We start from the raw sequence: 20,411 nt of genomic DNA, 5'->3' as shown, positions 1-20,411 counted from the left end.
GATGTTATAAATACCAAAATGGCCCTTAGAGAGAAAAAGTTCTCCCTCCATCCCCATTTTCCTGACCTACAGAAAAGACTAGTGGAGGTGAAGAGCTTGATTTACTATTTTTAAAAGCAGATTATTTAAATACAAACACAAGCATCTTTATTAATCCTTTTCATGATGTCTGTAACAGAAGATATTACGTAAAACATCAACACGGGCTTTAAAAGAACATAAAATGTATATATTCAATTCTAGGTCTCCTTTGGTAATCATCTATGCTGGCACTTACAAATCTATTTAAAAACCTGCATATGTTCACACTAGGAAGTGAAGATAAATAATGAGCTCTTCCACAAACCTGACAAAAATCATAATAAAACAGCGTAAGAATATTAACTTACAGTGAGATAGTTTGAGGGAAGAGCCAGATTTGTCCGAAAATCTGCAATTTGATCGCGTGCATAAGCTCAGTTCTAAGAATTCTCCCATTATCTACTGTTCTGTTCATGTGCTTGCGAGGTGCAGCTAGTGGAGGATGAGCTTGAGTCACATACTGCTGGACGACGAACGAACATGCATCACTAGACTAGTGGATGATGAGTTGAAGTCAGGTACCACAAACCCAGTCAGTCAGTACTGCAGTCAGTGATGAGCAGATGTCTATTGAAGTGGTGTAATGTTAATCTGGATGGCTGGTTAGACCAAAGTAAAAATTGGATGGTGAGAGATAAATTTAACGAGTTGAACGCGAGAGCTATATGGACAAAAATAGCAATATAAACATCTTAGTGCAAACAAATCAACAGGGGTTGAATCTGGCATGCACATCTCACCTTAACACTTGAACACTGCTCAATTTATGAGAAAAACTGTATTCCTAGATGCAGTTAACAGATGATCAACTGGTTTTAAAATGGCAACAACGAGCCTTATTGGCAAACATGCTTTTTTAAATCATACATCCAAGTGGCAGCAAAACATCTCACATGTATTTTATATGAATAATTCTTTATTGAATGCCGGTCCTCATGATTTATTGCAAGGAGAAATAAATTAAAAGTAATGCTGAACAAGATAATAACACCGTAATGACAAAGCCTTATAAGAAATGCTTTCACAGCAAAACAACTTTATTTCTTTTATATCACAGGAAAACATTATGATTCGAAAATTGAAAAGAAATCATGATTATCAAAAATACTGTAATGTAGTGTATATGAACATCACCCTTCCTTTACTTAATATAGAGCATTCAGGCCCAACTCATGTGGTACACCAAGCTGAAAATTGTATTAAAATCTCAAGACTTTAAAGATAAGTTTGAAGAAAAGACTAATTCATACTGATATAACACACTTTTTCTGTTTGGTTCGTTAAAACAGTGCTGATACTGCTTTAGCTGCTACAGAAAAAAATCTCAAAAGTACTCAAAAAGCAATACTTCTGCTAGCTGCAATATAATATGCTACATATATCATGTTCATAAACAAGTTGTCTTTCTTGTCTGTCTTCTTAATTCTCAGCCAGTTTGCCATTCATCATAAGACATGGTGTGCAGATGGCTTAAACATTCTTCACAAACGACTTGTAGTTGTTTGTGCTTTTACTTAAATTCTTTTTTAAAATATGACAAGATTTATCCAACACCATCTCAAATATTATCTTAAATATGCCCAAGCCTTGAGGTGATTTAAATACGGCATAGGATTTAAAAATTCCTGACAAGATCCTGCAAAGAAAACTGTGCTGATACCAGTCTAGATCACCAAAGAAAAACTCCACTTACACTAAAGACAACATTAAGGTTTTCGCCATTCAAAGCCAGCCATATGGTAGACCATCTCACAAAACGCAATGTAGTTGATGTCGTCGCTGCCGCCAACTTGGACATGAAACTGTTTCCACATCAACACAAAGTCCATTTCTGTGAGCATGCTCTCCAGCTGCAACTCGCTAAGTACACGTCGAAATTGGAATCTTGAGACATATCCATTATGAACTCTGTCATAATCTTCAAACAGCGGGAAAAGCTGCATGCGATGCTGTCTTACCTGTGAACATCAAGATCATAGTACTAAGAAATAAAATAATAATAATAATAATAATAATAATAATAATAATAATAATAATAATAATAATAATAATAATATGTTTACAGCGTATTTTCGAACTTGAGAGTAGGTGCAATGTGCTTTAAAAAAATTAAACAAAAAGTAAAATACACAAATATACAAATATAGACTCAAAATTAGCATACATACAGAATACACATAAATAACAACAAACATATGAAGGGACAACAACATAGCATCAAAGTAAACGAGGAAGCTTTGACAAGGAGGGTGATAAAAAGAAAAGGCTTTTGAAGCTGTTTTGAACTGACAGCTGACAGGAGAGCATAGTTTCAATTCACATGCACAAAGATGACCAGTACCAAGGAACCATCGCTGTCATAGGTGCAGCAGCAGGGAACAAAACATGCAATCTTTATGAGGTTAGTCTCTACCTTAAACACTTAAAAATACCAAATCAAAACGTCGGAAAATGTAAAGAATAATAAGTAGATAGAAAAACTTCAGTCTACTGAAAATAATTAACTCTGTATGTCTAATCTAAAAAGCCAGTAAAAAAGGTGAGAGAAACTGTGCTTCCGATTAGTCCTTAGATTTCTTTCATGATTCATTTGAAATTCTGTGTTTCATTTTTGACTGCAGAATATACCTGACAGAAAAAGAATGAAATATTAACTAAAAAAAATATGCACTGAGTGTACAGGGTGCTGAATAAGAATTGCATCTGAGAAAGGCTGATCAGTGTAACCTTTTCTTTGATTTTGGTCATGCATTGCATGAATTTCTCAGTTTCCTCAGGCGTGAGAGAGTTCAGTTCCCATTCAACAGGAGGTTTGAAGGGCAAGACCTCCTCTTGTGGCATTTTCTCCAAGTGCTTGATTGTGAAGATGGATTCTATCTCGTCACAAAACCGTCTGTATTCCACATAGCCGGGGTCCCTCTCACTTTCATACCTTGAGACAATTGTTATTTGCAAACATTAAAAAAAAAGTCAATGAAAAATCATTAAGTCAGTGTCATGCACACACCTAACTGCAAACTTTACGCCTGTCACTAATGCCTCTCTTCTGGTCCTTTAAAGGCCCTTTAGCTGCCAGTTGTAGGCAGGAATGTCATCTAGCTAGATGCCATGATCTATCCATGAAGCTAAATAAAATGATTGCTTGACACGGAAGGGAGAGGAGAAACTTACTTGTCTTCAAGAAGAGACAGCTCAGATTCATACAGCTCTAAACGAGCCAGAATCAGAGCTCGACGAAAAGTGTTCTTTGGCATGCGACCCGAGTTCAGTTTGTCATAATCTGTCATGAAGTCCTCTAAACGTATTCGTTCCCTGCTGACCTGTTCATGAAAGCAAGGTTTGTTATTAGTTCTTCATAGCAAGCAGCAACTCTATTGTTGTAATTTGGATTCTACGCATATTTTCAATATCTAAGTCACAATTTAATTATATAAGCTGCAACAATACGTTTTCACACTTCTCCCTCACAAAAGCTGCAATCAAATTTCTCGTACATTCATGTTACATAAGTAGACATTAATGGTGTCCTGCTCTACTTTTTATGCCAGCTGACGAAGTTCAGCCTAAGAATGGTCACTTTTATTGGGTGGTAATAAAAAATATACCGATGTTCTCAATCAACACAGCAGCAGAATTCAGCAGCAGAAATTCCAACTCAACAAAGTAACTATTGACCGTGACCAGGAATAATGTATGCCTAGCACAGTTGGAGCAGGGGGGAAGATAGTGGGCAACTAGTCACACACAGCCAATAATTCATTTCATCATATACTTCCTCGGGTCAGGTATAGACATAAACAGGCCAGAAAGTCCCACCCACGTAACAGTAACTTCTTTTCAATTAGCTGTGGCATGAATCATTGTCGCAGATTGACTAGGTATATGTGTTCTTGTATGTTTGTGCATGCAAGTAAGGATGTGACTTAAATGTGTGGGTGGTCTATAGGCAGGCCTGGCAAGAGGGGGAGGGGAACAGGAGGGTCTGGCGCAACCGCACCGAGGCTGTGAAAGGGGCCCAAACTTGGTCACTGGATTGTTTTCCTTCTTTTTTTTTTTCCTCTTGTTTTTTCTTTTAAAGAAATGTCTCAGGAAGGAACACCCAAGCATTACATATGCAGATGTGGAATTACTTTGAACACTGGATATACTTGTAAATATTTCCATTTTAATGTTCTTAATTTGTCTTTGCATTCAGGACCCCACCTTTTGAGTGATGAATCTCCATAAAATCTCTGTATTTTTATGTTGAGTCACAGTGTCACTCGGTGCTTGAGGGGGAGATCTCAAGCAATGAAGAAAACGGTGGTTAGCTTTGCTCCCACGTTTATTTATTAAACATTTTAAACTTGTAATACTGTCACAAGATAAAACTTGCTTTTGTAGTCGACTAATCGCAAACCCTAATCATTTCTCCAACCATTGCGTATTTCCGCTAGTAACCACGCAATCAAGCCAAGGTGAGAGATCGCTGACTTACACTTGCACCTCGACTACAGTAGGGTCAAATACCTAACATTCAGACAATGACTTCCTAATTCAGAAGGTGACAACTCGGATACGACAGCTCGATGTAAAGGAAGAATAAGGTGACGATATGTAGCAGTTATAGTCTTCCTTTACCTTCACAGAGCTAATAGAGACCGAATAGAGCCTTGATGATGCGAAATTCCGATAGACCCTAAGCTGTCCTATAGCTGTCGAACAGCACTCCGCGAGTGACAGGTACACCCACTACAGTCCTTATTCCATTTACATGTATTCTAACAGGGTTACAAATAGGCAGTCCGTAACATTTTAACACAGACAAGATAAAAAGATAACAAACAACACGGCTGACAGGTCTGATGGAGTCGTTTGAGAGCACCGGGGGCGGCTGTCTTCAAAGGAAAGGCTGGCTTTGAAGTTCTAGTGTACGAATTCACAATTACACAAATTCACTTTACACAATTGATTCAGTAAGTGAGCACCATTATGTACTCATTTGTTGTCCATTCCATTATCACTAGGCTCTGAGGCGGCGTTAGGGGGTGGCAAATGGGGCGGCCGCCCCAGGCCCCGCTCTCGAAGGGGCCCCGCGCTTCAGCCCCGAGGTCATCTTTATGACTTATTGCTAGCTGTGTTAAACAAGTTGTGACCAAAAAATTGACGTTCAGTAAACACTTTTAAGTTCTAATTAAGCAAATTATTGAACCCATGTCTTAACTTTAAACCCAGCAATAATAACAAGCAGTTTATCAAATCAAATCAAATCAGACTTTATTGTCTGTCGAGGAGACCCCAAAACAGAAATTTTTCTTTTGCTCACAAGGGCAGGCATGCATACTTATACAGACATTTAACACACACATAATCACTATTATCTTTTCATCACCTGTAGGCAAACAACATTACAAATTGTCATCTATGATATCTATTGGCCTGTGACAGAAATCCCTGCATTTCATTAATTATTTAGATTGAGAGCTCGTCTTGTTTGTGCGAAAGAGAGCGCACATTCAACAAGATGATGGCTGGTAATGGATGTCAGCTCCCTCTTCTCTTCAGACTGTGTTTGATTCCTCCTAAATCCTTGTGTCTTTATTTAGGATGGTGATGGCTGCTGGCACGAAGGACCTCTGGTAGGCAGCTTTCAGTACACATGGCACTTTGTAGCGCCTGCCTGAGGGCAACAGCTGGAAGTTGGGATGGAGAGGGTGCGTTAGGTCCGAAATGATTTTATGTGCCATCTTTCTGACTGCATGAAGGTACAAGTCAGAAAGTGGCACCTGTGATTTACTAATAACTTTATTGGCCTGGTGGATGACTCTGGCCAGCCTTGTCTTGTCTTTGACTAGTAGGTGACCATACCAGGCAGCGATGTTAAATGAGAGGATGCTCTCAACAAGAGACCTGTACACAGTCTCCAGCACCCCAGAGCTGACGTGGAAGCTGCGAAGTCTCCTCAGATGGTACAGCCGTTGCTGGGCCTGTCTGTACACTTGGTTCACGTGATCACTAAATGAGAGCCTCCCGTCGATCACTGTACCAAGGTACCTGAACACAACAGCCCTCTGCACCTTAAGTTATCGTCATCATATTATTTCGCTTTAAGAAAAATCCGCTACTGTCACAAACAGTGGCAAAGGTTGCGAACAATTAAAACACTAAATTCGTGCGTTATTTCGCGAAATTGATCCAGCCTATCTAACTGTATGTAAATCAGTGCTTCCGGCATCACATCAATAGGTATATTGATACACTTACTCCATTACCCCGGCCCCGCGCGGATGGTCGGACCCAGGCCCCGCGTGGTCCTAACGCCGCCTCTGTCTAGGCTTGTTGTGCAGTCACCTGGCATAACTCAGAATTTTGAGACCGGCCCGCTAGAAAAAACTTGGACCACTGGGGCCGAAGTCTCGTCGCGCCGCGTTGCCACTTAAGAGGTCGTCATAGGTCGATCAAGTCTCTAAGTGCAGTAAAGTGCACGGACCTTCATTAACGGTAAAGGGTGAGTCTTCTCTCAAGTTTCATTCTTTCTCGGCGGCCGATCCGACCGCGAAAGTAGAGAATAGGCTTTCCCCTCCTAGAACTAGCTTGAGGCTCCTTATAGATAGCTGCTGCATGCATGATGCTACGTAAAACGGAAAGAAACCTTAGCATAAATATAGTATTTCACGATAGAACTAATCCGATCGATCGGTCAAAGATTAAGATTTCGACATCATGAGATTCTGGATATCATCGATGACTTGCAATGGGCATTGGAAGCTGCGAATCAGGGGCGGAATGTGACACATAGCAAGTGTGTTTCGCCCTTCGTTTTAAGCGACTTTTCTCGGTTTCTTACATGATGAGAGATTTTCTTGATCTCTCTTCCATTGCTCACAATGACATAAAAACAAAAATGTTTAGCCTGTTTTAGCTGAATTGTAATGGTACACAGAAGTTAGCAATATTGTCAGTCATTTTATCCACTGACACAGGACATGGGAACCACATATAGGCCTAACAAAAGTGCAGAGTAACTCGGCTTTTCATGACTATATCTTTCAGACAGCGTGCAACAGGCAGGAGAGAGCGGTGTAAAAAGATTAAACAATTAAGTGTCCTCTGATTCTTGGGGAAAGCCGCTTATGTACTACGATTTGCGGAAGAATAGGATGGCTTTAGACCACGTAGAAGTACAGTTGAGCAAATCTTCAACTGTTGCATACAGAAAAGCTTCTTCAGCATCAGCTAGACCTTTACCACTTCATTGACTTTGAGAAGGCATTCAACAGAGTCTGGCACAAGGGGTTATGATATGTGATCTTAAAATTTATTATCAAAGAAGGTTTTGTTCAAGTCACGAAAGCCCTATATAACAACTCAACAAGTTCAGTACAAGTTCAGTACTGCTGAATAAACAAATAGCTTACTTGCGCACCACAGCAGGCATATGTCAAGGATGTACCCTATCACCGGTGCTGTTTAATATCTTCTTGAAAAACATCATGTTCGAAACCCTTCAAGACCATCACACTTCCATTTTAATTGGCGGAGGGCCAATCTGCAGCCTACGCTTTGCTGACAACAGAGATCTGTTAGTAGGTACTAACAAAGAGCTGTAAGACCTTCGAACAGACTGACAGTTCAAAGGCATATGGAATAGAGACCAGCACTGAAAAGAGCAAAGTTATGAACAATGATAACATTCAAGCAGAGATATATATGAATTAGGTACAGCTCGAAGAGGCAAACAGCTTCAAGTACTTCAGAGCTATCCTCTCCAAGGACAGCATGCAGCTCCACTCCAGATGTCCGCCTCAGTATCGCGACAGCAACAATAGCAATGGCTAAGCTAGAGAGGATCTGGCATAGCCATAAGATAAGGTTCACTACCAAATGCAATCTATACAAATCCCTGAAAGTGCGGATCCTGTTCTAGGGATGAGACACACGGACTCTACTCGCCAAAACAACAAACAGAATCCAGGCATTCAAAAAGAAGTGCCTGAGGAGGGTGATCTGGATCTCATACAGAGATCATAGAACCAATGACTTACTTACTTACTTTATATGAAACAAGATTGCCACATCACAAACCTCTATGTTCAACAGCCAAGTGACGTAAGTTGGTCTTCTTTGGTCATGTAACCTGGTACTACAGCTTGTCGAAGACCATCCTTCAAGGCACCTTGGAGGGTAGTCGATGCTCCGGTGGCCAGAGGAACTGGCTTACGAGCGTCAAAGATTAGACTGATCGTCCTGTACAGGACTTGCTCACTATCACTCAAAATATGCCAGATTGGCAGGTCCTGTATCTAACCATGTTCTCCTCCCAATGACAGATGACGATCAAGGGACAGCTGATTGACTATGCTCTAATTGGGAAGCAAGGGTTAGTGACTACCAAACTAGGTCTGATTTCAGCTGTTCAATACCTGTGTGGTGCAGCATTCTTTCTGCAGTTTATTCAGTGGGTAAATGGGTATTTGACCCCCTAGGATACAAAAAAGTAGGGTGGGGGGAGGATCGAGGTGGAAGAGAAAATGCAGCAAGGCAGAGAGAAAAAAAAGCGGCCCCAAGGTCAGTCTCCTACACTTCATTCCCCAGTGATCAAAAGGTTACAGGACTACCTCTACCTTTTAAAACAGTTTTATCACATAAGCTGCAGATATTTAATCTCAGTCATACAAAACTGCATGTAACAGGATCAAATTTTCATAAACTGACCTTTGTCTTTATCTTGAAAAGGACTTTCTCCAAGTCTCCCACTGCATTTTTTTCTGGCAGAGAACCCCTTGCCTGGGTTTCTTGAAGCTCCTCCAAGCGTTTTATGTACTTATAGTCTTCTGGTTCGCAAGGTTGCAGAATTTGAAGGAATTTTAAGTAGTTGATGCCAATATCATCTTTAAAGTAAGCTTCTAGTGCTGCTGCCTCCTCATCATTGATGTGGATGTCTAACATAGCAAAACATTGACGGAACTGAATCCGTGTTACATGACCATGGTTGTGGCTGCATGAGAAAAAAAAAAAAAGAAAGAGAATTAAACTTCTCTAAAGAAATTCCTTCCATATATCATACATTCGCTTATTGTAAAATGATTAAAAATGTTAATCATGATTCTGGTATTTTTTGTTGGTAATACCTTCCCATCCATAATAAAAATGTCTCATAGCCAAAGTGATGGCAACAATTTATGAGGCTAAAAGTGTCCATCTTCTGTAACAAAATACTAGAATTACATGCAAGCAATTTTTATGGTGCCTTTTGAATTATCAAGAAAACTGCAAACATACACAAGTAAAACAATTAAGAGCCACAAGTAAAATTTTTATTCTGATGAAAAATAGAATGCTTCAAGCATCATTGATCATTTTTAATATTTAAAAGGAAGCCCTTACAGGTCAAAATCTTGAAACACAGGTCTCAGTAGTATCCGGCGCTGCTCCACACGTTGGCGTAATCTGGAAATTGTTGAATCCAAAAGTTGGCGATGATTCTCATTGGTATCACTCAAATTCATAGTGCCTGCAACTGGGACCTTGAATGTTTCCAGTGGAGGGACCTGTGCTGTTGGCTCTTTATGCAGGCCAGACTTTGTGAAAACTAGAAAAAGCAAGTGTAAGAAAACAAGCATTTTAAATCCAACACTTAGTGTTGTGCAAGAAAACACACTTTTTTGTTTAATGAAAATTTATCATAACCAGGTTACCATGAAAGCCTCCTCATTGTTACACAGATTTAGTGTACACATCCTCTGCATTGACAACAATTTCAACTTTTGTGATGAGTCTTTCTTGAAGTGCCAGAAGAGCTGGGTGCACAGTTCACTGCTAGATGGATTACTAAAGTATAGGAGTAAAGCACTCAGCCAAACTGCTTATTAAATAATAGCTGTATTTAGCTTCTATGTGATTGCCATCCACTGTAGTCTCCACTACATAGGACAGGTTGTCAACCTAAAGATGAAGAGAAATGCTATTTTCAAATGCTAACAGCTTATTAGCCAGACATTCCCATAACTGGCTTTCTTCCTTGGTTTTTCTTTATACCAGTTGTAGAGGAGCTATTGACAGAGCATTGTGTGGTTGAGGTGAACCTCTGCCCTCTCATCTCCATTTGATAAGGACTTAAGTGAACAGAAGAGATTAACATAGACAGAACTTATTGTCTGAGACTGACTGTCCATGCCTTTATGCTAGTTTACCTGGGGTACCATGAGCTCTCCTGGTCTTTCAAGCAATAGTGTGCAAATGCTGTCAGCCATGGTGTATGGTTCTTGCATTTCAGTTGTTTCCATGGCATGGGCAAAGTTATATAGCGACATGCTAAGCCATATTTACCTCCCTTTCAATTGATGTGCAAATGAAAGTCATTACCTCTGCATCTTATGTTACTCGGTGTTTACAGCAACAGTTTTGATAAGTTTGCTTTACTGGTAATGGTTAACCTTATTGTTTATTAATAGCTAATCTTCCCTTACACTTTATGGAGGAAAGTAACTGCAATAAACTATAAAGTGATTTAATTGTGATACATGTACTACTAACTTCACAAACAACCATGAAATATAAATTATAAACCTTCTCCAGCTCCCAGCCAGCTACTGGCACTGGTTTGTTCCTCAATAAAGGCAAAACATTGATAAACAAGTTTTATTTAAACTATGTTATGAAAACTGCTGGGATCTATAAAGTCCAGTATTCTTATTGAGGCAATCAAAACACAAGTGTAGAAAATTGTGTGCTTTACAGATCAAAAGCAATGTGAAATGTAACATGTCAATGAGGCACATAATGTTTTGTCACTAAAAAGTATGGGTAATATAAATTACAAAGTGTTTTTTACAATCTTGAAATCATTTTAATTACTCCATTTTTGTAATTGGTTTGGATATACACTAAACAGTAACACTTTATTAATGTTTACATAGCATCTGCATGAAAATTTTGTGATGTTTACATTGATGAAGTAAGCTATTCATATCTGTACACTAAAATGTATTATGCCCCGTTAATGGAGAACAGTTTTCAATGAATGAAACTAATACTGTCAGCAATTACACTGTTTTGTTAGGCTTGTTCAACCTCTACACATAAATTTGACCTTCTCGGTTTTAGTTTTTCAAGCGTGCATTTGCAAGTTTTCTTTTGAAATAGATCGATGTTAGCGTAACATAAAACTAGACAAATGACACTGTATGCAATGTGTTCAGAAAGTTGTTAAAACTTTCAGTGTTTGTTCCATTTATTATATATAATTGATAGGGAAATTTTTCTATTCATGGCTTTATCTTTGGTATTTGAATTGACAGAGTCATTGGTAAATGGGGTTTGAAAGTAATTTTTAAGCACAATTTAGAAAGAAATTTGGATTTCTAATGGTTGCAGTGTTTGTATTTAAGCAGCATTTTTCTTCGTTTTAAAACAAATTGGAGTGTTTCAAAATTATCTGTTAGTGAAGCACTATAGCTTGTCAACTCGACAGAGGGATTTTATGTTCATGGGTTTAGATTTTGTCTCTCTGGATGTGACATGGTGACAGGAATTTTCTCTGATTTCTTGCCTCTTCATCAATCCTTCCTTCTTCCTCTTTTTGTGTTAAATTACTACAAAGGAAAAGCACATTGCTATGAAATACACCAACCAATCATCTCCCAAGAAATAGTACCACTACCATCTGTGACTTTTTCAGTGTTTGTCCCACTTATCTAAAAAAAATTGCCACTAAATATTTGCCAGAAACCCACTCTTTCTTCTTTCAAAACCTTTCTGAAATCCTTTATCCTTCTCTCATGTGACAGCTGTCACCTTATTGTAAAAGGGATAAGCCTGTGTACACATTAAAAATGTTTTCATCTTTCATGCACATATTTTTGCATATTTGTGCATAATGTGTGTAGTAATCATTAATGTGGGCTGCTGCTGATGCTTGATGATGATGATGACAACAATGATGACAACAATGATGATGACAGATAAGCAGCAGAAACACTCACCACTTTCAACATCTGCAGCAAATTTTGCCCACAGCACCTGGTCCTCTTTCATTGGGTTTTGATACATCCTGCAGAGCAATGCAAACTGGGAATCATTCAGGTCATGGTGCCTCAACTTACTCAGCCCCAGCGTTGCCAGACACCGACGAAATCGTGTCTTAGAGATGGACCCACTTCGTAGATGGTCAAAATCTTCAAAGGCCTCCTTCACCTGGTGAAAATTAGTGCAAATTTTTGTGTGCAGACCAGTATGCATGTACATATGTATCTAATATCTTAAGAGAGGGAAACTAAAACTGGAAACTTAAAATTCCATAGTTTGCTTCAATTGCTAGGTTTAAAAGGAGAAAAGAAAACTTTATTCTAAATTTCTGTGGGTTTTTGTTGTTGTTATTGCTGTTGTTTGCTGTGAATTAATGTTGCTAAACGAGTAAAATATCTTTGAATGTTATCTTTCTTCTGTAATTTTTGGGCCTACAATTTTATCAGATTCAAGCTGAAAGATTTAATCTACCACTGGAAACTGATACATTCTGTTTAATTCCCTAGCAGCTATGCATGTTGCTGAGATAATTTTTTTTTTTGAAGCTTTTTTATTTAAATTGATGGGTTTGAGTAACCCTCTTTTGTTTGAAAGATACAAGCCATAAAATGTTACTATATTTGTTAAAATGTCACTGCCTAGAGCTCAGAAATGGTCAAAACTGTGATAATGCTGTGGCTCAATGGATATGGTTACGCTACTTATGCCTCCTAGTAGCTCTAGTTATGACAATGTAAGTATGCCCATGTTCCGGAATGCTAAAGAAGCAGTCCTTAAAAGTATAGTGTGCTTACTCTGAGACGGTTTGTGAGCACAATGTGACGTATCCTAGCCATGAGGTCATCAAAAGACAACACAACATCTGGTACTTTCTTTTCTGGTGGTAGCTCATCCATAGTCTCAATCTCAAGAACATGACCCACAAATTCTTTAGGAAAAGAAAAAAACACACACACACATACACATAGAATATAACCCTTTAATCCTAGAAAAGTTAGTCACAATATGGGTAATCAACTCACTTAACAGATTTTTTTTCCTATGTTGGAAGTTCAATGTTATGCTGTTAATGACTACAAAAGGAGCAAAGCATGAAGAATTACATAGGCAGAATATCGAAATTGCCTTGACTATAGGACTCTATATCAGCCAAAATAATATAGTAAGCACAATACCATCATCAACAGCCTGCACAAATGAAGGGTAGTCCACATCACCGCTGGCAGGATCCTGAAACTTGGCCACCAGCAATTTTAAGTCCTGTGGATTTACATTCAGTCCTAGGAAATGTAGTATGCGGCCAAACTGTAGTGGGGTGACGACACGAGTGTATGCGCAGCTCTATATAGAAAACATAATATTGTTTTATGGTCCCATGGGAAATAATATAATTTACTTCAGAAAATTTTTTTTTGGAAAATTAGATTTCATATTGAGCATTTTCTTACTACAAATTCTATTTCTCTTTATTCTTTTAAGTTTGTTGATAATCTGTCTAAGAGGCTGAGTGTATTATTCATATTGTTTCAGAACATTCTTAGCTAGAGTTTATAACTCTTTTTCTTGTGTTTTAGTATTCATTAATTAGCACAGAAAGTGCAGCCTACTTGGCTTATGATGCTACACAATATAAATGTTAAATCAAATAGAGAGCTAGCACACAGTTAAACTGGAATAGTGATTTATCAATGAAAAAGATATAATTAAGCATATGATCACTCCAATTAATGTGTAGCGTTTTAAAGCGCCCTTAGTCATAATTCAGCAATCAAGAGAATGACAACATGTACATTTAACTTAAAATAATTCACAAATGTATTCAATATGCATACACACCCTGTCATAATCTTTAAAGTATGGATACATCAAAACTCGCTGTTGCTGGCACTTATCTCTGAGTTCACGAAGTACAACCAGCACACGTTCCTCTTCTTCTTTACTCAAAGGTTTCAGACCCTAAAAATATTACCATTTATGCCAATAAATGTACTACCACAATGTTTTTTTTGTTTTTTGATGTAACTATACTCTCTACCTGGTAACATTTTTCTAATACAAAGATTGGTTTTCATTGCACATAAAGTTTGTATTCTTGTATTTCCTTCCGCTTGCTCTCTCTCTCTCTGTTTTTAAGCAAACCAGTTTTAAATCACTACATGAAAATATTTATTACTTCATAATACTTATCAAATAAGCTATTTACAGTCAATCCCATTCTGTCATCTGATTAATGATAAGAATGATAAGAATGAACAAGGCATAACTTTGTAAACCATCAGCAAATATGAAGTCAGCTCAGAGAGCGATATAGTTACTAGTCTTATGGGCATAAAGATTACAGTTTTTTGGCATTTGTTTACTTCCACAATATTTCCTCACCCTGAAAAGGCTTCCTCTTAATGGCCGTACCACCATTTCTGTTGGTTTCTTCTCTAAGTCTGGAACTGTAAATGCTGATGGGAACAAAGTAAAAATAAATAACTGAAAATTGTCAGTTCTAATGAGCTCAATCACCACTTTATGTAACAACTTGTATCAGATTGTTCACATTTTTAATTCCAAATGATGCAGAGCTCATTGATCTTCAGTTCTGGTTGCCTATTAAAATATACAGTCCAAGCCGAAGAGTTGGCATATATACAAGCTACTCAATCTTTACACCTCCCCCTCCTCCCTACCCCAACCATATGCCATCTCTGTATTTTGGTAGTCATGAATATAGACATGAATTATTTTCTCCCATAATGAGTCTGAAAAATTAATAAACCCCAAAGAAAAAAATTACACAAAAGATTCATTCAAAAAATGCATAAATTTAATTGAATGAATGGTGACTGACAGAGAAAGACTTCAACTTACTGTTTTCAAGCATGTCACAAAATTCCCGGTACCGAACTCGTCCATCAGAAATACGGTAGAAATCAACAATCTTTTGTATTTCTGGACGACTCAGCTGGGCCTCTTTGCCTGCTGCCAATACAAGGCCACAGACAAACTGGTTTTCTGTAATGATTCCACTTCGCAGTTTGTCATAATCTTTGAAAAACTCCAAAGATCGAATTCCATTCTTAAAAATTGCAACCCTTAGTTTATCAAAAATCTGATTCAGGGCAGGGTCACCAGCAAGCTGGAAAAGATCACAATCCCCAGATGTTACTCAAAGACTGTCATTTTACACTTTTTCATGAAAATACAGCTTAAAACATCTCTATTACATGCCCTCATGATTAGTTTATATTCTTCAATTCAGCTTCCACTGTATGTCACCAAATAGCATTTGGTCTTCCCCTCTTGCATGGATAAACCAGCACTGCTAAGTAAAGCAATCTCTTTTGTTTATGCTCAGTATTATTGCCTTATACAAATTTTTCTCCCATTATCTTCATCTTCACCTGACAACATCCATCGCAGGCATGCATAAAATATGAGACAGTCGAGTAATGGACAATAAATCCCTATAGCAATTATGAAACAAAATGAATTCTCACAATCAGTGGAACAAAGTCCACATTTGTTGCCACTATACCAGGTGATGTCTTCTCTTTGGCAACATAATCTGATATGGCCATAATGTCATGGAATAGATTTAGATAGTTGATCATTCCTGGCTGTGCAGGGTCCTTGTATTTGTCCACCAGTAACTTTATATCGCTGTCATTAACACTAGACGGCCCAGGAAAATTGCGGTAGAACTATAAGAAGAAAAGTTAATAAAAAAAAAAGTACTAATTTGAAATGCATATCATAAGTTGTTTCTATGATATTTATTTACTACCATTATTCAAACTTCATGTTCTTTCATGGTTAAATTTTCCGTATCAGCAGCTATAAATTTTAATTTTTTATATTAATTTTAATTAATCCCATTTAAATTGCCCATTGGGATTAATAAAGTTGGTTGTTATTGTTATTGTTATAACCTAGTAAAATGTTAAGAATTGCTTAGTGTCAGTGATTATCACCAGTTAATAGTATCAACATTAAATTAATTATAACAATTATCTCATTTCCATAAATAATAATTATGATAAAAATGAATACAAAAGATGAAAAGAACAACAGCAGTTAGGAGAACAACTTGATGAGAAACAATAGTTTGTACTGAATGATAAAGGATATCAAAACAGTAATATCTACCTGACTCTCTGTAACTGTACCGATATGATGTACATCAAAATCTTCATATGCAGTACGAATACTGATGCCATGAACATTGTAGAAATGCTCCATTCTGTGCAGTATGTTCAGCAAATGCTCTTCTGAGGTTTGGGTCAATGGTTGTACTGAACGAATGGTTCCCAGACTTTTATGAACAACACAGAAAAAATCTGGTAAGTCCATTTTATGGTCTCTAAAGCAGTTTCAGATTATACTTGGGAATTTTAAACTTAATTTTTCCTCCATACATTAAAATGTTTATAAAGGGAAAGACAGTTTCCTAATGGACTTAGGTTTTGACAAGTTTGAGGACAATGCTGAAACCTTGTAAACAAAACAAAAGCAAAGAAAAAGCCAGGATTTACATATTTTCATTCCTAATTTAATAAACTCTATAATGATCTACCTTATAAAAGGATTAAGAAAAAAATGTTGCATTGCCTTTTTATACTTTTTATAACTGCTTTTGGAAGAGTTTATGCAAACTAATGATGGTACTAGGTTTGGAGTTCATAGTAAGTAAGCACTGCATTTCTCACCAATTCACAAGAATAAGATCATTAACTTTTTAATCGCTTAGAAAATACTTCTAATGAGTGTAGATAATTACATTTTCTCAATATAACTGTAGTAATTGTATAATCAATATGTTGCTAGATGTTGTATGTAAAGTATGGCTATACTAATAAATGTAGTTAGGTGCTCTTAGACTGGCCCCATATTTTATGGATGACAATAGTTGGACAGGAGGACATTAACTGGCTGGCCATGAGCAGTCAAGAATGTCCCAGACATAGCTGCCAGCCGAAGAAAACATGAAGTGCTAGTCGTGGCCCATGTAATACAATGAGGCCAATAAGGCACAGTGGTGCCAGAGGAAAGATGGTCAACAGATAGCATCTTGTTGATAAAATAAAGTGTATGAATAGAAGGATGTGAGAAGATAGATGAGTCATAAGTCTAAAAGTTCAGATAAAGGGAGGATGGACAGTCAATTTAGTTAACAAAAAGGCAAAGCAGAACAGCTGCTAGAATGATGTAAAGGCTTTTGGATGGTCTCCTTCTTTAGGATATTCTACCTGCTGCCTCGCTTCTCCGCATCTTGTTGACCATATCTATGTGGGGAAAATGGAAGTTTTACAAATGATCACCTCTTGTTTCTATGTTGCAACTGTAATTATACCAAACGACATGTACTTACAACTCAGGAGCTTCAACTTTCTGTGAAGCTGGGTCATCATGCACATCTTTAGGATTAAATCTGAGATCAATGTCTTCGCAGAAAAGGCGATAGTTTATGTGACCATCTTTTTTCAAGTCGTATCTCTCAATTATGTCTTTCTCCTCTTCTGGTGACAGTTTTAAATTCATGGTCTGCCACAGGCAGCGGAAAAACTGTGGGGCTGAAAATGATAACTATTTTTAGAATAACCTGCCTTCTATCTTTTGTATAAATATATATGCACATCTGGTCATAGCCAAAAGAATAAATGTATGTACACCCACTAAGATAAAATGGGAGAAAATGAGAATATGCAAACGATTAAATATATAAAAATATATAATTTAAAGGTACTTACTGGTTACATAGCCTGAGCGAAGTTTGTCATAGTCCTGAAAGAACTGAGAAACTCTAATTCTCCTGGTCTGGACCAGTGTACGAATGTCATTACTCACTGGTGACTGCACACTCACTGCTGTCGCCATATTGTTCTTGTTTTGCACACTGGATATAGCATTTAGAATATTTATTACGTAACTGAACTAGTTTTTTAATTAGCTTGTAGTGGAGGGGATTTGAAAGGCAGTTGTTGTATGTTGTCTGCTAAATATCATTTCAGCGGCAATGTGAATAAATAAAAGGTCTACGAAAATCAATTTTATTCGTAATTTTAAAAGCATTAAAAAACATCGTAGAAAAAAACAAGAACTTTGCATTCAACTTTATTATGATTAGGAAAAATCAGTGTAAAAAGTGTCTTGCAGCCCTAAAGTTTTATTAGCTTGTTGATGGCGACAGTTTTTTGTGCCAATCTTTATGGATTTTCAGAGAACTCTCTGTATTTCATCTTTCATTTTTAAGCGAACTGTAATGGCGTTTTACCTTAACAAAAACCAGAGAACAAATCAGTGAAGAAGGCAGCTCCAGCAGTGCTGCTACCAAAGCGCCTCACGATGTTGAAATGTTGCTTGGATACTGCGCATGAGCTGTGCAACTTCCTGTACACAGAGTGAAAGTGATCTCCCCTATGCAACTAAAGTTGACACAACATTTTGTCAACAGTCTTACGTTTGTTATCATTTTTAGCCATCAAGAAAATTATATTCTTCTTCATTTCTGTCCATACAAATTTGTGGTAATATTGTTTGGTAACTATTACTTTGGTAATATTTCGCTTTCTCACTACGAAAGACTTGTCAAGAAAGAGCGAAATGGCAAACGTGGGTTATCTTGTGTCATGGACGTGAGGCATGGCCAAACATTGAAAAAGTGTTCATTTTGAGTTATGGACATGGCATAGAATTACATCATAATATGACTTGTTATTATTACGCTTACAAACAGAAGGACAGGTGATCGTAAACGAAGGTATTGTGTGGTTATGTGCACCTCGTAATCTTTCCTGTTCCAAGTTGCGATCAGCGGTCTTGCCAACAAGTGGATTATTATTTTGTTATGATAAGGAGAGAATCGTTGTTGTTATCATCCGCCAGATCTCGAGACAAATCTATCAATAATCTGCAGAGCATCCACGGGCCAAAACAGCTTGATGTTGAGGGGCACTGGGAAAGAACAGACCTCCACCTCACTTCCTTGAGGAACCTCACTCTTGTAGGATGTTGCGTGATTTGTTCTTTAACCCATTAGTCTGGCCTGTCCTTAGGTGGAAAATGATCTCTACAGAAGATGGTGGCTGGGGTGGTCTGTGAAGAACCAGAATGGTAAGTCTTCATCTCTTTTAGGTTGAAATTTAATAAATTTGTGCAATTGTAATGCGCAGCATCATGACCAAGATAGGTCACACCCTCAGCGATGAAGTAATGATAAAAGGAAGACAATAGAAGGTTAGGTATGAATAGGCACAACAAACAGATGCGGTGTACAGCCTTGCCATTATATGGAATCTTCAATAAGTCAATAAAGTTCTGCCTCTGAAAATATCTGAAAGTTATTATGACATTTGTGTGTAAGCTCAACTTGAAATCTTCAGTACAGTGGCCCAACTTTGAAGAAAAAAATTTCATTCTTTCAACACAACTTTTGTAAGAGTAATATGCTAATGGTTATTGTAAGCTAAGTTTCTTGGAGATACTTGATGTCAGTCATTGCAGACTTTACTGTCCGCAAAGCTTACTGATGGCTGACATCAAAATTTTCTGAAGCAGCTGCAGAAATGTAATCAGAGTTTGTAGTCAACACTGCAGATGTGCAGATCCAAAATCTAAGTAACGGCAAGATGGTGCAGACATGACAGTAAAAATAAATGGCCCCAGAAAAGATGAAAAGTGGTGCAGACAAAAACCCATCCAGTAACATAGCTAATATTGTGACAGATCCACCGATGAACAATGAGGTACAAAACTTGTCTGTCTTTTGCTCCAAGTTTTGCCATTCTGTCCTTTGCATTTAACACTACAGTATGAGGTAATCCACTGCAGTATCATTGATATTTCTCAGTTCTGTTGTTTCAGCTTGGTTAGTGTTTTAGTGTTGGCAGCATGCAAAACCAATGTCATCGATTAGGAAGATGACCTGCAAGTCTGAGCCTGCTTTGCTGTCAACACTGTTCACCAAGCAGATAAGGGTTTTGACTTTGGCTCTCTGTAGTTGGTGCATTGAGAGCCTGTTGGTATGGCTACTGCCTACCTTTGTCTGTCAGGTTCTGAATGTATACCGCAGCTGTTTGATGGTGGCCATGGCTAACCCACCTATGCTTGTATCCATGCTTCTTGAGAGTGCTTTTCTCTAAGCAGGGCAAGTGCCAGTTTTCTAGCTTGTCTTTATGTTCGTCAAAGGACTATGATATGAGGAAGTGGTGCAGATGGCAATGCAGTTATCTCTTTCCAAGTAGGATCTTTCAGTCACATGACTAACAAAGGTTTTTCTTCTAACCCTGCCTTAAGATAGCTGTCTTTGGCACTCATTAGGTGGTGTGTTCTATGCT

At 37.7% G+C, this 20,411-nt stretch overlaps 1 protein-coding gene across 1 annotated transcript; it reads right to left on the bottom strand.

The window, feature by feature from the left end:
• Positions 1-977: 977 nt before the first annotated feature.
• On the bottom strand, positions 978-18,481 carry LOC112557734. The gene is made up of 16 exons (XM_025227744.1): positions 18,350-18,481; positions 17,826-17,971; positions 17,447-17,648; positions 16,225-16,390; positions 15,576-15,779; positions 14,947-15,214; positions 14,467-14,540; positions 13,924-14,043; positions 13,263-13,428; positions 12,882-13,015; positions 12,045-12,255; positions 9,448-9,652; positions 8,776-9,058; positions 3,253-3,401; positions 2,809-3,013; positions 978-2,039 (listed from the first exon to the last, which is right to left on the bottom strand). The coding sequence occupies exons 2-16, from the start codon at positions 17,950-17,952 to the stop codon at positions 1,788-1,790; spliced, it is 2,766 nt and encodes a 921-aa protein (XP_025083529.1). The 5' UTR covers positions 17,953-17,971; positions 18,350-18,481; the 3' UTR covers positions 978-1,787.
• Between the last annotated feature and the right edge of the window lie 1,930 nt (positions 18,482-20,411).

This window comes from Pomacea canaliculata, linkage group LG1 (genome assembly GCF_003073045.1).
Source record: "Pomacea canaliculata isolate SZHN2017 linkage group LG1, ASM307304v1, whole genome shotgun sequence".
Taxonomy (NCBI): domain Eukaryota; kingdom Metazoa; phylum Mollusca; class Gastropoda; order Architaenioglossa; family Ampullariidae; genus Pomacea; species Pomacea canaliculata.
The sequence above is the reverse complement of the archived record's forward strand: the minus strand, read 5'-3'. Positions and strand labels throughout refer to the sequence as shown.

Excerpts from the sequence above, each read along its gene's own strand:
- LOC112557734 (XM_025227744.1), bottom strand. The coding sequence starts at position 17,952 with ATGGCGACAGCAGTGAGTGTGCAGTCACCAGTGAGTAATGACATTCGT. Across the intron at positions 13,429-13,923 it reads ACTTTAAAGATTATGACAGG|AGCTGCGCATACACTCGTGT; the intron begins GTGTGTATGCAT and ends TTTTCTATATAG. Across the intron at positions 9,059-9,447 it reads GTGTTTCAAGATTTTGACCT|CCACAACCATGGTCATGTAA; the intron begins GTAAGGGCTTCC and ends TTTCTCATGCAG.